The sequence below is a fragment of the Rhinoraja longicauda genome, chromosome 6 (assembly GCF_053455715.1).
Source record: "Rhinoraja longicauda isolate Sanriku21f chromosome 6, sRhiLon1.1, whole genome shotgun sequence".
Taxonomy (NCBI): Eukaryota; Metazoa; Chordata; class Chondrichthyes; order Rajiformes; family Arhynchobatidae; genus Rhinoraja; species Rhinoraja longicauda.
Window position 1 is genome coordinate 18342784 of NC_135958.1, and position 25306 is coordinate 18368089.

Genomic DNA, 25306 nt, shown 5'->3' on the forward strand with positions numbered 1-25306 from the left:
AACATTTAAATAAAACTGCAGATACTAAAAATCTGAAACAGAAACGGTGTAAAGTGAAGTCCCCCATACCATACTGGGGAGGGACTTTCAGCAGGTTGGGCCACATCTGTTGCAAGAGAAAGAGAGTTGAACCTTCATCAGAACTGGGAAAGAGAGACGCTCATGTTAAAATATTTTCAAATGTTTTTACAAAAAGATCTTTCCTCATGTGAGACTATCTAAAACTGGGGTCACTGTCTAACAAATAATGGGTCGCCTGTTTAAGTTAGTAATGAGGTGACTTTGTTCACTCAGATGATGACACTTCCAAGGTCAGTGGAAGAAGAGGCATTAAAAATGTTTTGGCCAATTACGGTGGGAGGGTTGGGTGATGTAAAGTTGGGTGTATCGTATAATCAATGATGGATTCTGATCAGCTGTGAGAGGTCATGTCAGCTGGCAACCCAATGCTCCTCCCCCATTTTTCACAAGGTCTTCTCTCCCTGCTGCGGCTTTCCCTCACTGGGAGCTACGAAGTTTCTTTTCTCCACCAAATGGCGCCCACAAGGCATCAGATTGAGACTTTATTTGTGAACAAACTCTTGCATTGGCCAATGTGGTCGCTGTGATTTAATATGAGGAGGTACAAGAACACAAGAAAATGGGTGCATGAGCAAGCCTAAGCCTGCCCCACTGTTCAATATGATCATGGCTGATCTAACCCAGGCCTCAACTCATCCTCCCCACTGGTTCCCCATAGTCCTTAAACCCTGATCTTTTAAACCTTTATATCTGCCTCCGCCTGAAGTACTTCCAATGATCCAGCCTCACAAACTCACTGGGAAATTAATTCCACAGATTCGTCCCACTTGTAGCAAAGGCATTTCTACACGCCTCCATTTGAAATGGCCAGCCCCCTTGTAACTGCATCCCCTCACCTATGACTCTCCCACCGATGGAAACGTATCATAATCTATCCTGCCATGTTCCCTCAGGATCTTGTATGTTTCAGTAAGATCACCCCATTCTTTCCAACTCATATGTGTCCCAGACTACGAGAGTGAGCTACCGAGTCCCCGGAAGAGCAGTTAATTCAGAGCCCTTGTTCTTAAACTTAACGTGTCATTTGATAATCCAATGCTAAAGTACCCAAGAGTCAAGATTTTTTTATTGATATGTGTTCCGAAACGGAAGAATGAAATTCCTACTTGCACAGCAAGTTTGCAAACACAATTAGTAATATGTAATATAATAAACAAGCAAAAAAAAAGTTTAATAAATAAACAAGAACAAAAAGGTGCAGAAACAAAGCAAAGCCCAAAGTCCCTAGTGCTACCAAGGCAGTTCATCGTTCGGAGTTTAATTGGAGTTCATAAGAGTTCAATAACCTGATGGTCATTGGGAAGAAACTGTTCCTAAACCTGGCTGTTACAGTTTTCAGAATCCTATACCCTTCTTCCTGGTGGCATGAGTGAAATAAGAGTGGGGCCAGGGGTCCCAGATGACATTGGCTGCCTTTTTGAGGGAGCACCTCTGGACGATCCATTCAATGGTGGGGTCAGTACCAATGATGGACCAGGCAATCTCCTTCATTCCTGGGCATTCGAGTTGCTGAACCAGGCAGTGATGCAACATCATAACTGCCTTCTTCCTTCCTTCCTCGTTGAATCAGTAACACAATGCTGAAACTGTGGCACTTCAGATTTACTCAGGCTGCATAATTGAAATGGGAATTTAAGAGGCTTAATTAGAAGCTCCTGTGCACTTGCAGAGAAAGCAGATGGTGCGTTCATTAAATGTTCGCTTTCATGCATGTGTTTTTTTTTGAGAAATCTATTATGAAATGCAATTATACAAAATTAATAGTGCATAGCAAAATAGGGAAAAGTCAGCTATTTTTTATTTAGCTGCCTTAAAGTAAACTAATATTTAACACTTTAAGCGCAGTGGTGTTTGAAGTAAAGGTGGGAATGAGAATTTAAACCAAGGAGATGTCCACAGTCGGCAGTGGAAGTTGACAATATGTCGCCTGTGTTTGAATTGTAAAGATGAACTGAGCCATCCTCATAGGCAAGTTATCAGGGCACCACTCACTTTTCCTAGTTGCTACAGAAGCTTTGCCTCAGCAAAACCCGTGAAGATCTGTAACTGGAGGGACCTCGAGAAAAGTTTTTAGGTTCTCAAACAGCTGTTTGCTCATCTCTTATAATTTGATACAGACTAAAGGAAAATGTTTAAGACAAATGAAAAGAATGTATTCGTATAAAACCGTCGATACTTGTTCTCCCAGATGTATCTGGAGAGTTGTCTTAATTGATGGTGGTTGGCATCTCCACAAACTGGCTAGGTGAAGGCCACACTGTGACGTTCCACAAACCTGACCCTCTCTCCTCCCCCACCCCCGATACATCCCAGGTGAGGAGAGGCATCGATACCCTCTTGCCTGGACTTCCTGATCTAGGGAGAATCCGATGGGATTGTGCCCTTCCAATTCAGCCCCTGACGATGCTCCGAGACTGTTGGAAGTAAGTGGCTGGTTTGCGCTTCCACGAGACCTGACTGCCCTGGGCAGCAGGCAAATGGCATTGGTCCTAGCGCTAAACGGCATGAGGCGAATGGTGATACCAGCTCTGAAGCAATAAGGACACATTTGTTTTGCTCCCTTTACTTACACTGAATCTGCCACTTTTGCAATGAAGTGTTTCACTTTCTTCGAATCGATCACTTTACCCCAGGCAAAGCTCTGCTTTGAGTTTGATTTCTCATCCTTCAATAGCATTGACAGTGGTGGGCATCACCAGCACACCATGATATTCTATGGGTAGAACTGCACTGGACGTTGATGGAATATTATGTGAGTAAATGCTTCTGCCATGACTCCACTGAATAACACAAGTAAACGCCACGTTTCCAGGTGAAGTTTCTCACCCAGGCACTCAGTAACGAGACGCATAACTCCTGACTCTTTAAAGCCTCTCCATCCCCTGGAAAGTATATTTCAGGTGCGTTCCCTCCAACTGCCTGCAGCATTCGTGGAAGCTCAGCACCATCGCTCATAAAGGCGTCCTCTCTTGATGGAACACCCATCACCACCGTCGTCCATTAACCGCGCACCCACAGTTTCAGGTCCGACCAACCGCACGGTGCACTGCATCAGCTCACGTTCTTCTTCTCAGATAGCCCCACGGGAGTGAGGGTGATTTGCTTCCACTCTGGCTTCTGAGGTACGTGCTAAGGTCAATGTGTGACCCGCATGTTTGAGAGTAACATTGGGGAGCGTTTGACAGCACTTGGGCCTGTACCCGCTGTAGTTTGGAAGAATGAGGGGGGACCTCATTGAAATGTGCAGAATAATGAAATGCTTGGTTAGAGTGGATGTGGAGAGGATGTTTACACTAGTGGGAGAGTCTAGGACTAGAGGCCATAGCCTCAAAATTAAAGGACGTGTATCTAGGAACGAGATGAGGTGGAATTTCTTTAGACAGAGGGTGGTGAATAGACAATAGACAATAGACAATAGACAATAGGTGCAGGAGTAGGCCATTCAGCCCTTCGAGCCAGCACCGCCATTCAATGCGATCATGGCTGATCACTCTCAATCAGTACCCCGTTCCTGCCTTCTCCCCATACCCCCTCACTCCGCTATCCTTAAGAGCTCTATCCAGCTCTCTCTTGAAAGCATCCAACGAACTGGCCTCCACTGCCTTCTGAGGCAGAGAATTCCACACCCTCACCACCCTCTGACTGAAAAAGTTCTTCCTCATCTCCGTTCTAAATGGCCTACCCCTTATTCTCAAACTGTGGCCCCTTGTTCTGGACTCCCCCAACATTGGGAACATGTTATCTGCCTCTAATGTGTCCAATCCCCTAATTATCTTATATGTTTCAATAAGATCCCCCCTCATCCTTCTAAATTCCAGTGTATACAAGCCCAATCGCTCCAGCCTTTCAACATACGACAGTCCCGCCATTCCGGGAATTAACCTAGTGAACCTACGCTGCACGCCCTCCATAGCAAGAATATCCTTCCTCAAATTTGGAGACCAAAACTGCACACAGTACTCCAGGTGCGGTCTCACCAGGGCCCGGTACAACTGTAGAAGGACCTCTTTGCTCCTATACTCAACTCCTCTTGTTACGAAGGCCAACATTCCATTGGCGCAGGAGGAGGCCCTCAGTGGAAATATTTAAGGCAGGGATAGATCGATTCTTGAGTAGTACGGGTTTCAGAGGTTATGGGGCGAAGGCCGGAGAATTAGAAGGGAAAGATAGATCAGTCATGATTGAATGGGGAGTAGACGATGGAGCGAATGTCCTAATTCTGCTCCTCTCACTTATGATCTTATGATCTTACGCTCTCAGGGGCCTCTGTGTGTTCCCACTGATGGCCAAGAGGATCTTAAAACCACCCCAAACTCTGCTTGAGTGGCCATGGGTCAGGGGTTCTCAGGAGTCTGTGGAGATGAGTCACAGAATCTTACAACATAGAAGTATGCCCTACGGCCCAACTTGCCCATGCCGAGCAAGGTGCAGAGAAAAGCTGGTCCTGTAAGCATTTGACCCATGTTGCAGTCTTTGAGAACATCCTTGAATCTTTTCCCCTCTCCACTTGACAATCTCTTCTCAAGACAGAGCTCAAAATAGTGACCCTGCTTTTGGAGTCGATGTGCAACTGTGTGCAATGAGAGCTTAAATATTGGATATTGGTCTGGGAGATGACTTAGATGTCAGTTTGCATCCAGCGAGTAGATTTAAAGGATTTTGCAGAGGTAGCATTGGTAACCTCTGTTGCAATAAGGACAATAGACAATAGGTGCAGGAGTAGGCCATTCGGCCCTTCGAACCAGCACCACCATTCAATGTGATCATGGCTGATCATTCACAATCAGTATCCCGTTCCTGCCTTCTCCCCATACCCCCTGACTCCACTATCCTTAAGAGCTCTATCTAGCTCTCTCTTGAAAGCATCCAGAGAATTGGCCTCCACTGCCTTCTGAGGCAGAGAATTCCACAGATTTACAATTCTCAGACTGAAAACGTTTTTCCTTATCACCGTTCTAAATGGCCGACTCCTTATTCTTAAACCGTGGCCCCTGGTTCTGGACTCCCCCAACATTGGGAACATGTTTCCTGCCTCTAACGTGTCCAATCCCTTAATAATCTTATATGTTTCAATAAGATCCCCTCTCATCCTTCTACATTCCAGCGTGTACAAGCCTAGTCGCTCCAGTCTTTCAACATAGTCTTTCAAGGGTTGAAATGCATGGGAACTTTGTCACCTCCACTTCCGGTTCAGAAGACAGAGGAGGTTCAGTATGTCAAAGAATACAAACTCCTACAGGTGTACAGTGGGAACCATATTAACTGGTGTCAAAAAGGCATTCGACACTCCTCTCCATGCAAAAATAAAAGTCTCTATCTCTGTAAGGAGCCAGTTTTTATCCTAGCTGCTGCTAGGATAATGAGCCTATTATGATTGCCTCATCAAATGTGATCTGCAAAAACATATGTACAACTTCCACCACAAGTCCTTCAGCAGTCCTCTCTGTCACTTCATCGAAAGACTTTCTCAAGTTAGAAGCAATCCAGTGAGTTGAGTACGTTGACAGTGAGACGCAAATATCCCAAGGAATCAAGAGAACCATTCCCAGCCACCTTATCACTCCTGCCTGAAGATAGTAATAAATCCACAGGCAGATTTATTGACGCCGTAGATTTCATTTCTTCTTTAAATTCACTTACTATTATTTTGCCTTCAGCACTGTAGCCTTTTGGCCAATATGGAACTTTTAGTTTTATTGGTTATGTTAGTTTTATTCACACCTGGAAGGCATTTTCAAAATGGCTCTCTCCACCCCTCTCCAACAGACATACTTTACTTATATAATAAAAAACATTCACAGATAAGAAAAGTGCCCTGAAAACGTTCTTCTCCATTGCCCTCTGTCCCATCTCCGATCTACGATCTTACACTGATTGCAGGCAAGTGAGGGACAACATGTAAAGTTTTAGGCTTCTACATCTTCAATGCAGATGGAAAATGGATCAACACTGGCAGCATCTCATAATTTCCTATGATCTTGAAGGTGGCTATTCGGCCCATTTGACCTATAACTGCTCTCAGAGTGTTCCATCAATCCCATTCCCTCACATATTTCCCATAACCTATTCTCTCCTATCTACATCAACAACGTGATTCCTCTGCCACTCATCTGCACGAGGGACCATTTACAGCAGCCAATTAACCCATCTGCATGCATTCAGGATGTTGGGGGAAACCAGAGCACCAGGAGAAAATCCCCAAGGCCACGAGGGGTAGGGACAGGTTGGGGTGAGAATCATGCAAACTCCACACCGGCAGCACTGTCGCTCAGGATTGAACCCATGAGGCAGTGTCACTCCCTGCTGCACCCATACTCTGCCCAACACTTGCTTTCATCAGAAGTGGAACATGTTAGAGACGTAACACGTTTTAAACCAAACAGATTTTAATTGAAAATTTCAAGTGAACCTCTACTTCAAGCTGTTTTCTCATTTCCTGAAAAGTGGAATGCAATTTATTTTAAGGGCCATTAATTTTATCACCTGGATTGTGGCCCATTGAAAGCAAGGGAGGAAAAGAACCCATCTGTTTAGCTTTAACCCGAGATCCCAGGGTTGCAACAATTAGGTTGGACACCCAGTATCCTGCCAACATGAATTAAATCACTCGAGCGCATCATTAATTGGAGTTGAAGGAAAGCTCCAGGCAACAGAAAATAGACGGCCATTGTGAAGTACTGAACTGCATGCTCCTTTGAAAAATTATTGAGCTGTCAGTTGTTTCGTTGTCCATGAAACTGTAGCAACAGCTTCATTTTGACTAGGGAAACGCGAGATACAGTATATAACAAATGTAATCCAACTCATGGTTGCTAATAAAGAGTATACCATTTAACCAAGAAAGTTGTAGGTTTGAATTGCGTTCAGTCAATTTTAGGCCGTCACCTGTTCATCCGGTTAGCTAAAGCATCCACGATCAGAGAAGGAAAATTCCCCAGTGGGACTCCATTTCTGGGGGCAGTGGGTGAGGATGGTGTTAAGTAGAGTGCCACTCATTCCCACAAAGTTTGGAGACACACATTCTCTAAACAGACATACCAAGAGTAGTCACTCTTTGAAAGTGAGCCAACAAAAGTTTGTTCCTTTAAAGAGGTCCATTTCTAGGTCATAGACCTACCCCACTAAATCTCACAACCTTGAGGAGAAGGGTTGACAGATTGGATTCCTGTAGGTTTCAATGCTTTGAGTTGAGAAGTTCACAGACACTATCCCAGGAAGTTTTAGTGCCATTTGTCGAAGGATTCACTGACTCTATCAAATTATATTTCAGGGGCTTTCAGGAAAAGGTCACTTTCGAAAAAAGTCCGTCCCTTTCCATGTGAACATAACATGTTGCTTAACTAGGAGAGGTTCAGAGCTTAGACTAGTAAAGGCATGGTCTTCCTTCAGATCAATCCTCAATTTGTAATGGTATATGTTATTGTTTTTAAGCATACCCTAAAGCATACCCTCGAATTCCCTTTATCGGCATGATTATTATTCAGATGTTAATATCTAATGGCACCTTATAATGGTGTTTGTTGTATAGTTGTGGAAGACATTGTGGGAAGTCTACAAACTGAATTCAGAGTCCACAAGAAGAATTGAATGAAAATTATTTGTTCTCCTAGTTGGTAGTTACATGCATGTGATGGCAACATGATTCATCCCCACACTCTGACACCTTGTGAAATAAATCAAATGTTTATTCTTAACTGTGCTCCATCCATGCCATAAACCACTTCCTCAATAACAGTCACGTCGGCATTACTGTTGTAAGGTGAGCCCTGTGGGCAAGTACTTGCTCTTATGTGCATGTAACTGCGCTGCTGGACATGTTTTACCCCAGTGGAGATGGTCCTTTCTCCTTTGTGCCCGTTCTTTTCCATAAAAGAATGTATGGATGCAGAGATGTTGAATTTCAGACAAGGCGAGCCTTGATTACATTGATGCTGTGTGTCGTTGCAACTTGCCATTACAAATCCCGCCTTCACTCTGCCTCCTTGCCCAAACTGTTCAAATGCAAGGCTTCTTGTCAGCAGACCACCATGTCTCATCTCATCTCCTGTCAGTGGGTGTTGGACTTTGCACTAAAATGAAGTCCATTTACTATGAAGGTAACTCACCGCGGGATTTGCTGCTTTCCTTTTGTTTTTCAGTGAAAGCCGATGACCTGCAGACAATAAAGAAGGAGCTCACTCAGATAAAGTATCGTATCGATGGCTTGCTGGACAGCTTGGAGAGAATGGAGAAGCAGCACAAAGTTCCAACTGGTGAGCAAGGAATGTTACTCACAAAAATCTGCTTTGCCTGTTGTGTTGTTGGTCAAGGTTTGTTGTGAACACTGTGGTGGTGGAGTTGAGACAGAGGGGAGAAAAGGGACATTTAACTCAGGAGCCTGCAAAAATTATTTGGTTATCCAAACTCAGTTGCACAAGAGTGGAGAAGGTTGTCCCACTCCTGTCACCTGCCTCCGCCCCAACAGTAACTGATGAATTTGACTGAAGAATTCATTTAATGGTTGCACTCCATCTAATTTCAATCCAACCCACCTCTTTTTTTAGATTTTTTTTTAGATTTAGAGATACAACGCGGAAACAGGCCCTTCGGCCCACCGGGTCCGCGCCACCCAGCGATCCCCGCACATTAACACTATCCTACACACACTAGGGACAATTTTTACATTTGCCCAGCCAATTAACCTACAAACTTGTACGTCTTTGGAGTGTGGGAGGAAACCGAAGATCTCAGAGAAAACTCACGCAGGTCACGGGGAGAACGTACAAACTCCGTACAGACGGCGCCCGTAGTCAGGATCGAACCTGAGTCTCTTCTTTGATAACATTTTTCCTGATGATTTATTTGTGTTCCTTGATGCTCCTCATTTCTGAATAGACTCTTTCTTTTGTTTTCCCGTGCAACCTGTTGGAGGTAGACTTGTCTTTGGTCGTGTGTTTCAGAATATGCAGCTTTCATTTCAGTGCTGCCCTTTCGCAAACTGCTTGCATTATTGTTCTTGGCCTTACCTTTGACATCAATAACTAGACCAACAGTGCTTTAGTCACATGATCTCATGCTCAGCACAACATTACAATCGCCGTGGGTTGTTAAACGCTGTGTTCCTTTCTCTACCTGTATCTCTAAACTAAACTAAAAAAAACGAAACTAAATCTCACTGCTGGGAATAAAGCAGCTCAGATGACCTTGGCCCATTTGCCTGCCTTACACACTTCCTCTGGCTGAACTGTCCCCTCAAACTGCGAGATTGAGGTCACACTCCCGATCCTTCTTTCCATTTCCAGTGCCTTTTTTTGGTGCTAAACTTGAGGGCCCTTCGAGCAATAGATTGAAACTGGCAAACTCATTTCACTTTGCACCCTTCAAACAAAGAAAATAAATTCTCAATCTGTTAGTCTGTAGTTTAACCCAGCTCCCTCTTCAACTGTAATTGACTCAAACCCAAAGAAAGGCACAGCTAATGCAAGTAACAACTTCAGTGTCATCATTTCCATTAAGCCCCATTATGTGCACATACATTGCGCACCTAGTTCTATTCTGCAGCACCAAGTACATATATAATGTCTATTCCACTTGGATCTTTTCAAAAGCCAAAGCATTTTTGCATTTACGTCAGCAAGCTGTTTCACTTGTATCAGTTCCAATGTGTTATCGGAAAAAGCAACTTGAGGTTCAGTCTCGTGCCATTGCACATCATGCATGACGCTGTTCATTCATCCTTCCCATTTGCTTCCCGGAAGATCTGATCCCAGTATCTTTTCCATCCAAAGTTCCCTTGCCTCCGCAGGCCAAACAGGATTTGCAATGCTGTTGATTGATGTTTGCAGAGTTTAAGAGGACATGGAGCGGTAGTTTCACATACCCTGCGTGAGGAATCACTGGAGACGCACTGGAATGAAAGCTGTTGTATTAAATACGTGCTGATAAATGCTGACAGCGCATCCCACATTATAACACCGGCTGTTGGAATTCCTGAAAATCTGCAGCAATATCTCCTTGACCTTGAGTTTATCTCCCTCAATGATCAAGTTGTTAATCTTGCACTGGGATCAATAAGGGGCGGGAATGGCACTTGTCAACCACACAAGGCACTTCATTCTTCCCTGTCAGAAATAATTAGCTTGCTTTGGGTTATTTTGCTTGGGCAATACTGTCCTTTTGTGACCTTGTGCGTCTCAAACATCTGTCCAGGTGTCATCATCTCTCAGGGCCAGGAATGGTGACGAGGAGGATTAAAATTCCATTCCAGTTTTGCAAGCAAAAAGGCACAAAGGTATATACAGCTGTGTGACATTGACATGATACGGGCCATCTCACTCTCATAATGCCAAATGGGCACAGAGCTCACTCAGAAATGGCTGAGCACTCCTGCCTGATGAAGTTGAGCAAAGAGAACACTGTTTTGCCGACGGCCTTTGCTCTGAAAACTCTGGAATCCTTAAGTTATGCTGCAGCTGTAGAAAACTTTACTACAACCTTATTTGGAGTATCGTGCGCAATTCAGGTGGCCTCATTGTGGGAAGCATGTGGAGGCTTTGGAGAGGATGCTGAAGAGGTTTATCAGGATGCTGCCTGGATTGGAGGGTATTGGTTATCAGAAAAGGTGGGACAAACTTGGGTAGTTTTCTCTGGAGTCTCAGAGCCTGAGGAGCAACCTGGTAGTAGTTTACAGAATAATAATAGACATAGATAGGATAGGTAGAGTCTTTTTCACATGAAGGGAATGTCTAATGCGAGAGGGCATAGTTTTAAGGTGAAATTATGAAAGTTTAAAGAAGATTTCCTAGGCAAGTGTTTTTACAGAGTGGTCGATGCCTGGAATGTGCTGCCAGGAGAAGTGGTCAAAGGAGATATAGCATTTAAAAGTAATTTAGATAACACGTGAGTAGGAAGGGCTACATACCATGCATAGGCGGATGGGATTAGTTTGATTTGCATGATCAGCATAAACATGGTGGGCCGAAGGGTTTCTATGCTCACCATTCAATGTTTCTATGTTTGGTTTAAAGATAGAGTGCGGACTCAGGTCCTTCGGCCCATTGAGTCCGCACCGACCAGCGATCGCCGCACATTAACACAATCCTACACACACACTAGAGACAATTTTTACATGAAAACCAAGCCAATTAACCTACAAACTTGTACGTCTTTGGAGTGTGCGAGGAAACTGAAGACCTTGGAGAAATCCCACGTGGTCACGGGGAGAACATACAAACTCTGTGCAGACAGCACCCGTAGTCGGGATTGAACCTGGGTCTCTGGCGCTCTAAACGCTGAAAGGCAGCAACTGTACCACAGCACCACCATGCCGCACTTCTTACCCACAGCTAGAATCGAATTGTGTATTAGCCACTCACCATGACACCCCTGATTCAGAATGATTGGTTCCCCTGATCCAGAGCATCACAACCCTGCTCAAGAACCAAAGGTCCTACTCCTGATGTCCAAGACCCCCTAAGCACTCTACCAGAACATCGACGTATTTTTAATAGAGGCCCCAATTCCATTGCACTCATTCCTCGGGGTCTCACTAACATTCTTCAAGTTTCTTTTATCTGGCAGTGACTAGCTCAGTGGCAGCATCTTGACAGTCCTTTGCCAGCCAAGTCCGTCAGTCCCTCCCAGTGCCAAATCCTGTGCTGTGGTTTCACTGCCGCTGACAGTGTGCTGAAAACTCCGCCATTAAAGACGCACCCCAAAAACTGCTCTTGAAACATAACAGGCAATCTGATTTCTCTTTGTTATGAAGGAACATGGGAATAAAAATATCCCAAAGTTAAACAAAGCCGGAATTTAACTATTTGATTGGGGTCTTGGAAACTGAACCACATAAGTTAATTTGTAAATTAGGTTTAGGAATTCAAATGTAGTCCAATTTTTGAAAGCTCCTTCAGAATATTGCCAAATTCCAGGAACCACTTATTCACAATCCCTGTAGGGTATTGCTGCAGCTTGGTAATTTAGTCGTTTTGCATATAACCCAGTAATAATCATACCGTACATCAGCACAATCATCAGCTTGGTATCCCAATGACCTGGATGAGTCTGTAACTCCCAACCCTCTGCAGTCCACTCAACATTCCTCCCCCCCACTACCCCAGAGTAGCTTCAACATTTCTCTCCCCTGTAAAATCTGCAGATAATGCTCAAATTGTGTAGAAAGTCTGCAACACACTCCATCCGTCCTGCAACATCCATCCCTCCTGCGATTATCAGAATCACCCAATCCATGTTTCTCTTTGGCAAAAGGGGCAGAAATATGGGTAAACAAATCCATTGGCATAAGGTTCACCTCGGTCCCGATTTCCCTCTGTTCCCTGCTTCCTTTCCGAGATACGATGTCTCCTAAAATAAACCTCTGGCATCAGCTGTGGCCTCTCAAAAAGCTTCCAGATCAGTGACTTGGCATTTTCCCAGCACTCCACGTTGAACAGTATTACCAGAGCTCCTGTCTCAGCGTAGCAATGTGTGCACCTGTGTCAACTCTCCTCACACCTCCCCACCCCTTCAGTTTGCATGCCTTCTGTTGATTTTGTAGTCCAGTAATCACTGTTCCAGAGGTGTAGAGGAAGATAGATCATATTCTAATTTGGTGGGGAAGCAGTCGGTGTCATACTTACCATTTGGCCATTAGATTCTATGTCCCATAAGACTGTGAGTCCCACAGACACATCTCAAGATCTCCCTGCTTCCAGCAGCCCCCTGCATGCACCACCCCATGCAGAGAGAGGTCAGTCAGTGAAGTGCAACTCCTGTCCACACTGCACCAGTCAGTGGCATCCTCGGCTGCACCTGCCTCTTTGCAAGCTGCGGGAAAGGGCAGCATGTAGAAGGAGCTGGCGCTGCACGAGGGGTAATTCATGGTGCCCAATTGACCAACCAACTTGCACGTCTTTGTGATGTGTGAGTAAACCGGAGTCCCTCGCGGAAAGGGGAGAACATGAAAACTCCACACAGGCAGGACTGGAGGTCAGGATCAATCACCGTGAGGGTCTCTGGAGGTGTGAGGCAGCTACACTGGTAGATGTGCCACAGTGACTCCTGCAATTTGCTAAAGCCCTCCATCCCATCCCAACCCAGACTGAGGCGGAGACTCTGCTCCCTGCGTGACTCACTCAGCAGAGGTTCTGGCCACTCAGCTGTTCAGTGACACTGAAAGGTTTCTGCTCAGAAAGCAACGTGTCCCTCAGTGGGTGGGAGATTCCAACCCATTCCCCAATGGGAACTTGCAGTGTGGGACAGATCCACTGTATTTCCCAGGTCAGATCTGTGCCTCCACATCAGAAACATTGTGTGCTGTGAAATTGTGAAGTGTGCAATAAAATGCCCCATGGCAAACAGCACTCTTACCTCAAACACCAAACCATCTCACTGCCCTCCCAACACCGCACTATCCCCAAACACCACACCTCCCACAAATATCACGGTCGCCAGACATCGCACCCAAACATCACACTAACCCCTAATACTAATCCATCCCCACCCCAAGCACCACATTACCCCTGAACACTGCACCTCCCCCACACACCACAACCCCCTCCCCCAAACACCACACCTCCCCCACATATCACAACCCCCTCCCCCAAACACCACACCTCCCCCACACACTACAACCCCCACCCAAACACCACACCTCCCCCATTAACCACACCTCCCCCACACACCACAACACCCTCCCCCAAACACCACACCTCCCCCAAACACCACACCTCCCCCACACACTACAACCCCCACCCAAACACCACACCTCCCCCATTAACCACACCTCCCCACACACCACAACACCCTCCCCCAAACACCACACCTCCCCCACACACCACAACCCCCTCCCCCAAACACCACACCTCCCCCACACACTACAACCCTCCCTAACACCACTGACCCTGAACGCTGCACCTCTCCCACACACCACGACCCCTTCCCCCAAACACTGCACTTTCTCTACATACTACAACCCCCTCCCCCAAACACTCCACCTCCCCCACTTACCACAACCCCCACCCAAACACCACACTGCCCCCCCCCCAAACACCACACCTCCCCCATATACCACACCTCCCCACTTACCACAACCCCCACCCAAACACCACACTATCCCCCCCAAACACCACACCTCCTCCATATACCACACCTCCCCCACATACCACAGCCCCACCCAAACACCACACTGCCCCCCCCAAATACCACACTGCCCCCACCCAAACACCACACCTCCCCCATATACCACACCTCTCCCACATACCACAACCCCCACCAAAACACCACACTGCCCCACCAAAACACCACACCTCCCCCATATACCACACCTCCCCCACATTCCACAACCCCCCAAAAACCACACTGCCCCCTAAACACTGCACTGCCTCTGAGCACCACACTAGCCCCGACTATCACACAGTTCCTGATCACCATAGTGTGCCTTATATTTTGATCCTCGAACACTGCTGCTAAAAACAATTTGAATGTGAAGGACATGCTGGCATTTGCTGCAGGCAGGTTCTTTTTCATTTACATCGCAAATAGCTCTCAAATAGCACTCAATTTCCAATCTGTTGTGTCTAATGTGTCAATTACTTATAACACAGAATCTAATGAGGTAAAATGTTTCCTCCAGGTTTTCTCCACTTTCTCTGCTCCTTTACTTCTCATTGTGCGGTTCCCACATAAGCTGTGAGCCGCTCTTGCCTGCCCTGTCACCAAGATCATCCCTCGGCCTCTGCCAGTTGAGTGGGGTATGAACGACCCTGAGCTTCAAGCCAAGCCGTGAACACATGCAGTCGGCAGCCTGCAATGATTGGTGCCCATATCTTCCCAAGCTCCTGCCAGGAGTCTGAGCAGATAGAAAATGGATGCCAGATTAAAGCAGGGTTTGAGCTGGGTCGAAAAGATGGATTGTAAGAAAAAGGGTGGAGTAGCTGGAAAGGTTGCAGAAGGGACATCACGGTGGCACAGCGGTAGAGTTGCTGCCTTACAGCGAATGCAGCGCCGGAGACCCGAGTTCGATCTCGACTACGGGTGCTTGTCTGTACGGAGTTTGTACGTCCTCCCCGTGATCTGCGTGGGTTTTCTCCGAGATCTTCGGTTTCTTCCCACACTCCAAAGACGTACAGGTTTGTAGGTTAATTGGCTTGGTAAATGTAAAATTGTCCATAGGGGGTGTAGGATAGTGTTAAAATGCGGGGTCGGCGTGGATCCGGTGGGCCGAAGGGCCAGTTTCCGTGCTGTATCCCTAAACTAAAAAAATACTAAACTAAAAGAGATTCACCAGGATGTTACTGGGACTTGTAGACTTGAGTTATAGGGAGTGGTTGGATGGGCTGGTACTTTTCAGAGTACAGGAAACTGAGATTGATCGAATATACCTCATCAAGTGAATGCTCACTGCCCTTTTCCCAGGGCAGAGGATTCTAAAGCGAGACGGTATTGGCTTAAGGTAAGAGGAGAAAGATTTAAGAGTGACCTGAGGAGCAACATTTTCAGCCTGAGGGTGGTCCGTATCTGGAATGAGCTGCCATAGGAAACTATAGAAGTGGAAACAATTATGACTTTTAGACAGATATATGGATAGGATGGATGTAGAGGGATATGTGCCAAATGCAGGAAAATTAGGCTAGCCCAGAAAGCCAACGTGAACAGTGTGGACAAGGTGGGCTGCAGGGCATGTTTCTGAAATGTATAACTCTATGACTTTATGAAAGTTTGGAAAGGGTTAGGTGATGCACTTCAAAGACCATGAGGAATAACAGTTAAGATAGACACAAAATCCTGGAGTAACTCAGCGGGACAGGCAGCATGGGTGACGTTTCGGGTCGAGACCTTTCTTCAGACAGAGTCAGGGGAGAGGGAGCCACAGATAAGGAAGTGACGGCTCCACTGGCTCCCCATCCCCCAGAGAATCCAGTACAAAATCCTCCTCATGACCCACAAAGCCCTCCATAACCTGGCCCCATCCTACCTGACTGACCTCCTCCACAGACACACTCCCACCTGCACCCTCCGCTCTGCTGCTGCCAACCTGTCCCCCCCATCCGGACCAAACTCAGATCCTGGGGGGACAGGGCTTTCTCCATCGCTGCTCCCACCCTCTGGAACTCACTACCCCAAACCGTCAGAGACTCCTCCTCACTCACCACATTCAAAACATCACTGAAGTCTCACCTGTTCAGCACTGCCTTCAACCACTGACCGTCACCTCACCTTCTGTCTCCTTTTTCTGTTCGTTTACTTATTTATCTATTTATTTTCTTCTCTATGTTCTAGTAATCCCTGTAAAGCGTCTTTGAGTGTTTGAAAAGCGCTATATAAATGTAATGCATTATTATTATTATTATTAAGGTGTGAAAACGAGACACCAAAAGAGATGCTGATCAAAGAAAATGTAGAATAGATAATTGTTAGCTGGGAGAAGGTGACAACAAAGCAAACAGAGATAAAAATTTGAATCAGGGGGCCAGTCAGACCTACACCCATTCCATTCCCAAAGTCTCTCTGTGTCAGAGGCATCCCACCCTCATGCCGAAAACTCTCAGCAGAACCCGGATCGCTGGAAGAGAATCCCACCCAAGCACACAGCAAGACTCTGCTACCCGGCATATATTGGGGGTTATATTTGACTGGTGGTGGGAGGTCGTACGATCAGCAATTGGTAAGGGACTCCAGCAGTCCAGCCCCATTCCTGCTGGATATGGAGGAAAGTCCAATTAGTTGTTCTTACCATTACCAATCCATGACCATTGCTGATTCATATTAGTGAAGAAATACTATTCCAGTTTAGATATAAGAAAGTGGATTAAAGATTAGGTGATGCACCTCCCAGCAATGCATAAACCAAAGGTTGAGCTTGCATTTTGATGTGACTTTCGTGACCTCAGGGGATTTGAAGGCACCGTGCACAACTTCTCGCCGCGCTCACCTTTTCTAAAGAAAATTGATTCGCAGCCCACTCACTGGCCGCAAGATGCGGTGACATGGCAATGCTGTTGGCTGAACAATGAAAACTGGCCAGAAAGCCATGCTCTCCTTTGAAGTGGATCCTGGGAGTGCAGGCAGGGTCTTGTTTTATGTTTGCTTTGTTGCACTACAATCAGTGGACTGCTTGTCACCAAAGGCACATAATGCTGGAGTAACTCAGCGGGAGAGGCAGCGCCTCTGAGAGAAGGAATGGGTGACATTTTGGGTCGAGACCCTTCTTCAGACTGACGTAAGGGGGGGAGGGAGATTGATAGATAAGGGAGTGTACAGGTGTGAAAACAGGGCAAAGGGAATGGAGATCAAGGAAAATGTAGAATAGATCATTGTTAGCTGGGTGAAGGTGGCAACAAAGCAAACAGAGATAATGTAGTCTGGTCGGAGAACTGGGAAAGGGGAGGAATGGAGAGAGAGGGAAAGCAAGGGTTACTTGAAGTTAGAGAGGTCCACGTTCATACCGCTGGGGTGTAAGCTGCCCAAGCGAAAGATGAGGCGCTGTCCCTCCAATTTGCGCTGGGCCTCACTCTGGCAATGGAGGAGGTCCAGGACAGAAAGATCAGTGTGGGAGTGGCAGGGGGAGTTAAAGTGCTGAGCCACCGGGAGATCAGATAGGTTCAGGTGGACTGAGCGGAGGTGTTCAGCGAAACGATGGCCAAGCCTGGGGTTGGTCTCACCGATATACAGGACTGCTTTTTACCCGCAGTTTATCATCTCCTTCACCTCATAACCAAATATGACCAAAAGGAAAACAACAATTTACCAACACCCCTTTACTATGATCCACTCCTCGTGTGTCTTCAACCCAATGAGGTGATGTTCCTTCTAATACCAAGCGACTGAATTCATATCAATGCATTGCTTGTCATTCATCGTATCAAGATCATTCTGCAAGTGTGGCCTTGGGTGCTTTGGTTTCCGCCCACATCCCAAAGACATAAGGATTGGTAGTCAGTTTGTCACTGTAAATGGCCCCAAATTTGTAGGTTAGTGGCAGAATCTGGGAGGAATTAAATGATAGGGTAGGTCATAGAGTCATACAGTGCAGAAACAGGCCCTTCAGCCCAACTTGCCCATGCTGACCAATCTGCCCCCTCTACACTAGTCCCTCCTGCCCGCGTTTGGACCATATCCCTCTAAATCTTTCCTATCCATGTATCTGTCAAATGCCTTTTAAATGTTGTTATTGTATCTGCCTCAAGTACTTCCTCTGGCAGTTCATTCCATATACCCACCACTCTCTTCTCTAACTTCAACCACCCTCTGTGTGAAAATGTTTCCCCTCGGATCCCTATTAAATCTTTCACCACTCACCTTAAACCCATGTCCTCTGGTTCTTTATTTCCTTACTCTAATTAAAAGATCTCTGTGCATCCACTCTATCTATTCCCCTCATGATCTTATACACCTCTATAAGATCACCCCTCATCCTCCTGCATTCCAAGAATGAAGTCCTAGCGACCAAAACTGAACACAATACTCCAAATGTGGCCTCACCAACATCTTGTACAATTGTAACATAATATCCCAACTTCTGTACTTAATACCCTGACCGATGAAGGCCAATGTGCCGAAAGCTTTCTTGACCTCCCCATCTACCTGTGATGCACTTTCAAGGAACTAGTATCTGCAGTCCTAGATCCCTTTGCTCCACAACACTCCCCAGCACCCTACCATTCACTGTTATTGGGAAAAATTAGTCGGAGAGCCAGGGACTCGCGGTCGATATTAACCTCAGAGGCTGCCGGTGACCTATGTGTTTCCCATGGAACTCCAGATCCTCCTGTATGCCAAACACATATGGATTGGGACATTAATTGGCCACTGTCAATTGCCCCTCGTGTGCAGATGAGTGGAAGAATGTTGAGAGAATAGAATAAAAAGTGGAATTATAGCAGAATGTTTGTAAAATGTGTGGTTGATGGTCGGTGTGGACACAATGAGCTGAAGGGTTTGTATCCACCCCGTATCACTCCATGATTCTATCATTCTAAATTCCTCATTTTCATTCATTGTATTTTCCTACTTACATAAATATTTTAAATGGTTTTCACTTTTGGAGGTGAATTTCTCCACAACACACCAACAGTAAGAATCGAACAGGTCTCAGGTTGGTTCCCAGAGAAATGATTATCTCAGGGTATCTAAGAAATGGCAGATTTATGTGGGGGAGATGTAGAGAGGATATTTCATGAATGACATAGCCCTATTTAAGAGTACAGGTGAAATAGCAGAACAATGAGAATGTGCTTCTTGTAATGGTAAGGGGATGATGAGGTTGTGTGGTTGCCATTATGGGGAGAATTGCTAAGTACATACAGGTGAAAGCAGGTGGAGTTCGATGGAAGTGGGAGGAAGGTGGTGCATAAATGTTAAGCTAATTATCATTTTCTGTGCCTGGGCGGCAGAGTGATTCTTCATAATGCCAGATGTCCAAGTTTGATCCTGACCTAGGGGGCTGTCTATGTGGAGCTTGCATGTTCTCCCTGTGTCAGCGTGGTTTCTTCTAAGTGCTTCACAGAGACGTGTGTGCTAATGGTCTAATTGGCCGCTGTAAGTTGGTCTTAGTGTGTAAGTGAGTGGTGGAAACTGAGGGATTTGATGGGAATGTGAAGATAGCAAAATGAGATGAATGCAGGATTAGTGTAATGGTAGGCCATGGGTCCTGTTTCTCTGCTGTATCTCTCTATGACTCAATGGTTCCTTGGTCCTTCCCTGTAAGGACAGGCTGGTGGGGACTGCCTCACCTCTTATACAGCTGGACTAAGTTCAAACCTCCTATCTGTTCAAATGTCTTTTAAATATCGTAATTGTGTCCACTTCTGTAGCTCACTCTGGCCTCTCATTTCAGATACGGACTATCCTCTGAGCCAAAATATGTCGCCCTCTCACTTTAAGCCTATGTACTCTACTGTTTGGATCCTCTACTTTGGGAAAAACATTGAGTGTTCAACGTCTTCATGCCCCTCTTATGAAGCTGCAGTCATGTCTGCCTGATACCAGCATAGCTGGACGTTTGAGAATGGAGTCATGGTGTGGTGTTGCTGGCCTGTCTCAGTCATCCAGGGACTGGAAATAAACTGTAATGCCCGTCACTTTGCAGAGCCGAAGGCAGACGTCACCGCGCCACCAAAGCACAACTCGGGTGAAGAGATGGCAGGCAATGCGGACGATGCCACAGCAGACGAGCAGACAGAGGGGGAGACGGTGGATGGAGGAGAGCTGGAAGATGAGATCCTTGAGGAGGGCGAAGGAGTGGAGGATTGCTTTGACGAGGAAGGCATAGATGAGCTGGTAAGCGTAGCCTGAGGTGGGACTAGTGTGGTGAAGGACACGCTTACATTGATACTGGCACTCATCATGTCACTGTGTAGTTACCATTCTGTTTTATTTACTCGTTCTCGGCGTCTGAATGTCAGTAAGAAGGCCAGCATTTATTGCTCATCTGTAATTGCCTTAAACGGAGGTGATGAGTTGCCCTCTTGAACAGCTACAGTCCCTCTGATGAAGGTGCTCTCGCAATGGATGATTGTGACCAAGGCAGTGAATGACTGGCAATGCGTTTTGCAGACAGGATGCTGTGTGATTTGGTGGTGGTGGTCCCATGCAACTGCATCCCTTGTCCTTGGTGGGAAAGGTCTCCAGTTTGGGAGGTACCGTTGGAATGGGTGGAATGAGTTCACATTGTTGACAGAAGAGTGTGTAGGCGCTGCCACAGGGAGCGACAAGCAATCTGCTCGAGCAGCTCAATGGGTCAAGCAGCTTCTGTAGAAAGGGTGGGTGTAAGGAATAGTCAACATTCCGGATTGAAATCCTGAATCGGGACTGAGAGAACGGAGGGAAGGTAGCCAATTTAAAGAGGTGAGAGGGAAGGTTGAGACAGGGACCAGCAGGTGATAGTAAACCATGGTGGGGTGGGGGATGACAGGCAAATGAGGTCAACTGGAGATGAGGACTGGAGCTCGTAGACAGAGGCAGGTGGATGACAGAGAGAACCAGGTAAGAGTGAAGGTGGAGCGAAAAGGATGATAAGCAAGAACACAAAGGCTGGTAGTGCTGGAATCTGACATGTGAGGAAGGTGATCATGTTGCAGATGGTGCACCCTGCTGCCATTGTGCACTGGTGGTGAAGGAAGCGACTGTTGCCAACAATTACCTCTCTGAAAACAGAGGAAAGACTCCATAGATGGGTGAGAATGGACTGCATAGAAGAGGATTGCAAAGAGAGGGTGGGCTGCAGAGGGAATGGGGAGCAGGTGGGGTTTATTAAGGGGTGGAGATGAGATTGTCGAGGGAATGGAGAGGGAGGGGGCTTTATTGAGGGGTGTTGGGTGGACTGCATAGAGAATGGAGAACGGGGAGGGGTCTTTACTGAGGGGTGAAGAGTGGACTGTATAGGGACGTATTGCAGGGTTGACTGCGAATCTATATATTTCAAATATGAAGAGAAGCTCAATAACCAATGTTCTTATGACAAAAAAAATCGAGAAGGAACAATGGAGTGGAGAACAAATGTCTTTAAATGTTTGTTTCTTTCTCATTGTTGCTTCATACTCAGGAACATTTGATGATCAACTTCTCTATCATTTCCAAACATTAGGCTGTCTAACCCGAAACTGATGCTCCCGGTTCATTTGCTAACAAGCCTAACCTTTCCATTGCTTACATCCGTGTAGACCATGCACACACAGCTTCCCTGCATTGTCAGATGCAATCAGTTGCAATGGAGTGTCAATGCCCAATTGTGGCTCACACACAATCAGTTCAGTTGATGGTAGCCGCTACGTGCAGAAGCTAGACGCCCAGATATACGAGGAGCTGGGAGGGTTACGCTGACCAACACTGTAGTTTCTTGTTCATTTGGAAGAGTTCCTGCAAGAAGCTGTGTTTGAAATGAATTTGCGTGGGTTTTGCATTACATCATGTCACGGACAGCTGTTGTGGCAAGCTCTCGGCTCCCGCTGTTCCTGCCCATTATAGCGGAGAGTGAAATTGGCCATCGGATGCCTGTAAGGCTGAACACATTCGTTCACAATTATAGGAAGTTTCCTTCATTCCCAATAAAAGCAGAAGGAGAAATATACGTCGCATTTCGGCGTGGTGAAACTGTTCCGGCAATGGATCTTCAACTTGAAAAGTCAATTGTTTCTCTTGCCACTGGTGCATCCATTTCCAGCATTTTCTGTTACTGTTTCATATTTCCAGCCAAGGTAGTCTTTGATCTTTAATTACTGACCCCCAACTCCAGTCTTTGCACCTCTGTCCCTCCAAGCATTCAGAGTCATTAGGCTTTCAGAGTTGCCCTAAAGTGGATACCATCAATCAGCCATCCTTTTGCAAACTAAATCTAACTCTCTCTTCAAAACATCCCCTGAATTGGCCTCCACTGCCTTCTGTGGCAGAGAATTCCACAGATTCACAACTCTGTGGGTGAAAAAGTTTTTCCTCATCTCAGTCCTAAATGGCCTACCCATTCTGAAACAGTGAGTTGAGTGTTCAGGTCCTGTGGAGTGCCCATACTTTAGCCCGTATTTAGATTGACTGCTGGACTTCCTGCATCTTCGCAGTGACTTTGCTGGCCGTAAAGGCTTTTGGCAATTCCAATGCACACAAGAACATGCTTTGTAAATTCCTTCTTTAATTCCTGGAGTCAGCCTCCTGTGAGTCAAGCATTCTGCACATTATTTATCAATTAAGGTTTGGCCTGGTAAATTGTTACATCCACCCCCTCTCCATCAATATCAAGGCCAGTCAGGGGAGAACCTTGCTATAGTCAGCATGAATCAGCATCAACTTGGGCAAGCGCTGTGCGCACCATGTTACCAACTGCTTGCATCAATCAGCCCATCACCGAACCATTATTGAAACCCGCTCACTCTGTGGAGTGTCCGTGCATTCTCTGTCGCTCTTGCAGGGGAGCAGAGATAAGTGCTGAACGAGAGAGTACCATGTGAGGGCTGGATGTCACCCTCCCAGTGTTGGGCAAATTTAAATCCTGCAAGTCCACTGGTAAATGACTTACGTTTTGAGCACTGTGAATCAGTATGAGCACTACATATCAGCCACGTTTAAAAAGGTATTTAATAGAGGGCCGATCTCCGCCTGCGATGGTTCTCCAGCGATTTAAATGTTAGGTCATAAGCTCTCCTTCACACAGACAGTCGAGTCTCGCAGCCCTGCGCTATTAAGCTGAGCTTTCATCATTAGAGCAATTTGAAGAGGAAATTGTTTTTCGTGGATGATGAGAAGTAGGGGACATAAAATATTGCATGAGCTAAAATTAAATGTCTCTTTTCCCCTGAGTGAGACTCATTCTAATTGCTGTTTTATTTCTTTAGTCGATGTTTATGTGTTATATTTAGCAAGTGCTTCACGTGCGACTGCTAGTTTAGTCCGCTCCTTCCCTGCAGGCGCTGGTACGTTGTGCAGGCGTCATTACCTCTCCACTCTGCAGGCACTCAGCTTCTTGCCCACCTCTTCCTCCACTCAGCAGGGCAGGGGCAGTAACTGCCCTGTGGCAAGGGGCGGTCAAGAACAAAGAAGCTGAAGACAGAGCCACCTGGCAGATACCCTGGGTATTACTGAGCAAATCAGAGAGAATTGCTCACTGGCTTCTTCTCGTTGCCGTCCTGGCCAAGAATTCCCACTTGATCCAAGTGTCCGGGGGGGGGGGGTTACCATCTCAACCAGGTGTCATGCCTCTGGCTGAGAGAACGCACCCAGGACCAGATGGGCAGGGAAACTCCTGATTGCCATGGTGACGTAGTGGGTAGTGCCGCCACATCACAGCTGAAACAACCATGTTCGATCCTGGCCTCCATTGCTGTCTGGGTGAAGTTTGCACGTTCTCCCTGCGACCACATGCGCATCTCCCCCAGGTTCGTCTGCTTTCCTCCCATGTCCCAAAGACGCGCCAGCTAGAAGGTGAATTGACCAGAATAAATTGGCCCATGGTGTGAGTGGGTGACAGGATTATTGGGGAGAGCTGATAGGAGAATGAGGTAGAGGGAAATAAATAATAGGATTGATGGGAATGCTGTCGGAGCCAGCAAAGACTTGATGGGCTGGATGGCCTTATATGTGGTAAGGAAAGTGTAGCACTATATTCCACTTCTGAGTTACTTCCCCTCTCACATCAGCGTTGTGTGGTTTGAGGCAAAGCTCCAGATTTGGGCTCCAAGTTGAATGTGGCCTTGCAGAGACTTCCTGTGCATTAACTGTGCTCTTTCTCCCCCAATCCTCCCCTCGTCTTTTCTTTCTTCTAGATGAATAACCATACTCCGGATACACCCGACACACAATAGAAACAGACCTTGCGAGCAGCAGGGTTCAGGTTTGTTATTTTCCTGTTGCCAGTCAGCTGGTCTACATGCTATTTGCGGAGTGGTGGGGAGGGGTGGGGGGGAGAGAATGTACAACTTGAAGTGTCCTGCCTGTGTTCCCTGACCAGAGGTCAATGGTGCAGTCAGCATCGCTGTTCATGGACAAGAACATTGAGCCACCGACTACTGCTGGGAGCTTCCATAAGCTCAGTGAAATACAATTTTCATTTAGTTGTTGCTTCAGCACCGATGCGAGCAACTGGGACGGTCTTGGTTCAGCACTCTCATGGCAAGGCAGAAGTTGCCTTGCCAAGACATCAATCGCAAGGTGTGATATACTGAATGGTGTTTTTACTCTGTCCTAGCATTGGCAGTGTTCAGTCACAGGTCCTCACTAACCCGGGTGGATCTGCGGCTTATCTCACTGTCCTATGACCCTGCTTTAAAGCTGGTGGATAGAGTGATAGGGGAGTCTTCACAGTTGGATGGCCATGTGAGAGACTTGGAAAGTGAGTCTGTTGGCAGCTGGATATGGACCAACATAACAAACTCGCCACTCACTAAGTACTAATTGGCATCAAAACACCAGCCTCAGAGGCAGCTGGTGGAGAAATAAGAGCAGGGCAGTGGTGCAAGAGGGAGCTCTTTTACAAAGCTGTGTCTGAGGCAAGTAAGTGGACATTTACTCTGTATCTAAACCTTCTTTATCTATTCTTGCTATTGAGGGCGTGCAGCGTAGGTCACTAGGTTAATTCCCGGAATGGCGGGACTGTCATATGTTGAAAGACTGGAGCGACTAGGCTTGTATACACTGGAATTTAGATGGATGAGAGGGGATCTTATCAAAACGTATAAGATTATTAAGGGGTTGGACACGTTAGAGGCAGGAAACATGTTCCCAATGTTGGGGGAGTCCAGAACAATGGGCCACAGTTTAAGAA

General features: G+C 46.4%; 1 protein-coding gene across 5 annotated transcripts in view; it reads left to right on the forward strand.

Moving 5' to 3' along the window:
- The window catches only part of LOC144594287 (RNA-binding Raly-like protein), a 735788-nt gene that overhangs the window by 693566 nt on the left and 16916 nt on the right, over positions 1-25306 (forward strand). For 4 of the 5 annotated variants that reach the window (XM_078400592.1, XM_078400588.1, XM_078400590.1 and 1 more), the window contains 3 exons: positions 8220-8333; positions 20147-20337; positions 24309-24376. In XM_078400592.1, the coding sequence (XP_078256718.1) occupies positions 8220-8333; positions 20147-20337; positions 24309-24347 (344 nt within the window). In that variant the 3' untranslated portion in view covers positions 24348-24376. The remainder of the gene's footprint in view (positions 1-8219; positions 8334-20146; positions 20338-24308; positions 24377-25306) is intronic. The other variant, XM_078400591.1, reaches the window with a different exon arrangement.